Source organism: Plasmodium gaboni (genome assembly GCF_001602025.1).
Source record: "Plasmodium gaboni strain SY75 chromosome Unknown, whole genome shotgun sequence".
Lineage (NCBI taxonomy): Eukaryota > Apicomplexa > Aconoidasida > Haemosporida > Plasmodiidae > Plasmodium > Plasmodium gaboni.
Genome location: NW_017385471.1, coordinates 1 through 4,605, shown reverse-complemented (window position 1 = coordinate 4,605; position 4,605 = coordinate 1). Strand labels below are relative to the sequence as shown.

Here is a 4,605-nt window from a genome sequence, read left to right as displayed (position 1 = left end):
CACATTGCGTTTAATTAATTCCATAATAGTAATTATATTAAATTATATTTTAGAACATATATATTTATATAATGTGATGTTACTTTTATGTTATATATGTGGAAACATTTATTACAACTATTGTTCTACATATTTATATGCGTTTGGTAATAAACAAAATATTGTTCTTTATACTTATATTATTATATATATATAGAACCAAATATTTATTTAGAATATATTTGAAATAAAATATATTATAAGTATTCTATATATATTAATAAAATTATTATTAAACAAATATTAAAATAAAATTATATGTAATATTATGTGATATTAAATTGTTGTTTTTATTATATTATATATATATATATATATATGATGTGAATTTTTTTATAAAAATAATTGTATTTTTATAATGAAAAGAAAATTTTATTATAATATAAAAATAAAAAAAAATAAAAAAAAATTTATGTTGAAACTTCTTATGTTGAACCTTTTTTTAATAAAAATAATGGAACAAAAAATATATTATGTAACATAACATATATTATTTAATATAAATTAATATAAATAAAAATATATAATGTTGAAGGTTATTAATAAAAATAATGGAACAAAAAATATATTATGTAACATAACATATATTATTTAATATAAATTAATATAAAAATATATAATGTTGAAGGTTGTTAATAAAAATAATGGAACAAAAAATATATTATGTAACATAACATATATGATTGAATATAGATTAATATTAATATAAAAATATATAATGTTGAAGGTTGTTAATAAAAATAATGGAACAAAAAATATATTATGTAACATAACATATATGATTGAATATAGATTAATATTAATTAAAAATAAAAATATATAATGTTGAAGGTTGTTAATAAAAATAATGGAACAAAAAATATATTATGTAACATAACATATATGATTGAATATAGATTAATATTAATTAAAAATAAAAATATATAATGTTGAAGGTTGTTAATAAAAATAATGGAACAAAAAATATATTATGTAACATAACAGATATGATTGAATATAAATTAATATTAATTAAAAATAAAAATATATAATGTTGAAGGTTATTAATAAAAATAATGGAACAAAAAATATATTATGTAACATAACATATAATATAAATTAAATTAATGTAATTAAAAATATAAAATATGATATTTCGAAATTAAAAATATATGTACTCCCTCTAACTTAAAAGGTTATTATTTATCTTTTTTAATTAACATATTTTTATTATCACACACAACAATGTATACAATTAAATATTACTGTTACAACAACAATATATAATACATATATAAATCAACTATTTTTCTTCATATATAAATCAACTATTTTTCTTCATATATAAATCAATTATTTTTCTTCATATATATATTTGCTTTTTTTGTCTCATATAAATGGTAAACATAACCATTATAATGAAATCCCTATAATAAATAGAATAACGACAAATTCACGAATATTTGAAGAAATAGAGAGAGAAATCAAACCATTCCTCATTATCTAGTGACCCTGACCTCAAAGATATAAATGATACATTGAACCACGAAGAAACGATCAAAAAATATCAACACAACTCATGCTCTATATGAACATTTATAAGCGGTCGTACAAAAAAATACGGAACAAAATATAGGCCTTTACATGATGCTTATCAACTATACAGAAAAATATTTGTTGAGAATATATGAAAAAAATTTTTGGTAACCAAAATTATATAACATTCAAATCGAGTATATATACCAATCAAAATAAAAAATCTTGTGAATGCACAAATAACTAAAATTTATCCACCAACACATTTTTCGTCCAATAAAATATATAATATATATTTAGATACATATTTAGATACATGTTGTGTTATATGTGTAAATACATGTGGACATTGATGTAGACTTTGATGAAATTGTGGTGTTAATTTTGGTGTTACTTCAGATAAAGTGGCAACTTTTAGTGTAGACTTTTATCCCTTATGGTATGGCAATTGTTGCGCTAATTGCAGTAATTATTATAGTGATATTTTTATATGTATTGGTTACGTAAAAGAAGAAAAAATGCTTGGAAATATCAATACAAGAACCATTTATGTACGTAATATATGTTTTAGAATATGATGAATGTTAGTTTTTGAATTGTTTATAAATTATATTTTACATATTATATTATATTATATTATTTGAATGAAAATTTTAGTTACATATATTTTATTATTCATTCATAATAATATTAATACCTAACTTTTACAAGATATATTTCTTCTTTTTATGATGAATTTATGTAATAAAATATTTTATGTGTATATTTTATTATTTAATTTTATTACATTCATATTTTTCAAAATGAAATATACCACTATTTATATTTGCCCCTATATTTTATATATGTCTCGAACTTAATTTCTTTTTATTTAAAAACAATTTTACGTGTATATATTTAAAAAAAAAAAAAAAAAAAATTAAAATTCATATATTCATACATTAATATTTTTCAATAATAAAATATAGAAAAATGATTTTAGTTTTTTCTATTTATTTTTTTTTTTTTATTTGAATAAAATATATTCTACAATATTTTTTTTTATATTACCTACTTATATATCATATATATATATATATATATATATATATACATATTACTAAGTAATAAAATTATTTAATATTATTTTATAATATTTTTCTTAATTTATAAATGTAAAAACATATATTTATTAAACGTTTTTAATAATAAAATGCTTTTATTTTTAAAAGAATTATGTTACACCTTATAAAAAAAAAAAAATAATATTATTATTAAATTAATTTTCATTTAATTTTATTTAAATAAAAATTATATTTACTACGACCACTAATATTATATTAAATATATATAATTAAATATGTATATATATATATATAGCTATATATATTATAGCATATTAGAGAAGAAATATTTTGAAATTTAGATATGCAAGGATAATTAGAATTGTGTAATTAGTAATTATATCTATCAATGGATAATATGAATTTTTTTTTTGGTAAAATAAAAAAAAATTTAAATATATAATTCACACTTAAAATAATATACAATAACTAAAATCATTATATAAATATTTTTCTTCATTATAATATATAGTTACTTAAAATAATTTTTATACAAAAAAACAACGAACATTAACGTTTTTACTATTATTCAAATAATATAAATAGGGTATATAATTATATATATATATATATATATATATATATATTAAGTAAAAATTTTTATAATGTTATAAAATTATAATATATTTAATAATATTATAATTTTTTTTATTTTCTAAAAAAAATAAAAAATATTAAATAAATATTGCAATGATGTTTTAAAAATTATAATATTATTAAATAAATTTATTTATATATAATGTTATTCTAATATAACCTTTATTAATATATATAAGCTTTCTCATAATATAAAAAATAAAACATCATAATTAAAATTTTTTAATAAAATTAATAAACATATAGTGTAAAATAAATATATTACATAAAATCAAATTATAAAAATATTACATTAAAACAAAAAAAAAAAAAAAAAATAATGTATTGTAATTATTTTAAATTATCTTTGTTTTCTATTCTACTGTGTATATTAATAATTACACATAAGGTTTGGAAAAAAAAAAATAAAAAAGCGTATAATATTGATATATATATTATTAATATTATATATAATTGTATAAATTCAATAATATATACATATTTATTTTTTATTTTATTTATTTTATAGTTTTCCCATGATCAAATATTTCATAATAAAATAAATACGGTTGATATAATAAATGCAACACCTAGGATACTACTAGCCGAACCAGAAGAAACAGATATATTTAAAAATAATTTAGGAGAAAATTCACTCACATACCCAAAAAAAAATAAATTAGACGAAAATGATATGAAATATCCTAAAACATCATCTGTATCTATATCGAATGAAGAAATTCAACAAGAACAAGATAATCAAACAGAACAGGTAGAATTTGGAAATGAAAATAATAATAAATCAGATTTACAGAAATCGAAAAACAAATTACATTCTCAAGACATTTATACAAGAATTTTATTGATATGTGGATTTCCATGGTCTCCAATTGTTTTTCTTATATATTACTTACACAAAAAAAATAAAAAAAATAAACAAAATAAAAAAAATAAACAAAATAAAAAAAATATCCATGAAGATCATGTCAGCATATCTGAAAAAAATATAGATGCCATTTCTGTATATTAAAAAAAAAAAAAAAAAAAGAAATTATATTAATACAGACGATGATATAACCTCTCATACTACATTTTATACAATAATTTTAACATATATATCATATACAAAAATTGAAAAACCAATATCCATATAATATTTATATTGTATATTGAACAACAATTATAAATAATTATATATATATATATATATATATATATATATATATATACGAGCGACATATATATATCAGTGTTAACGTCACTTTATATAACATTTTAGTTTCCATTTATATTTATGTTTTAGTTTTATTCAATTATATTATAATTAAGAAGAAGAAAATTTATTTTAGTGAATTTTACTGATAAGAAGATG

The 4,605-nt window shown here is 15.9% G+C and overlaps 1 protein-coding gene across 1 annotated transcript; it reads left to right on the top strand.

Moving 5' to 3' along the window:
* Positions 1-3,573: 3,573 nt before the first annotated feature.
* Positions 3,574-4,263, top strand: PGSY75_0030700 (exported protein (hyp10); the record flags this gene model as incomplete). Its single annotated transcript, XM_018783446.1, has 2 exons — positions 3,574-3,642; positions 3,763-4,263. 2 exons carry the CDS (start codon positions 3,574-3,576, stop codon positions 4,261-4,263), a joined length of 570 nt encoding a protein of 189 aa, XP_018638766.1.
* Positions 4,264-4,605: the final 342 nt, after the last annotated feature.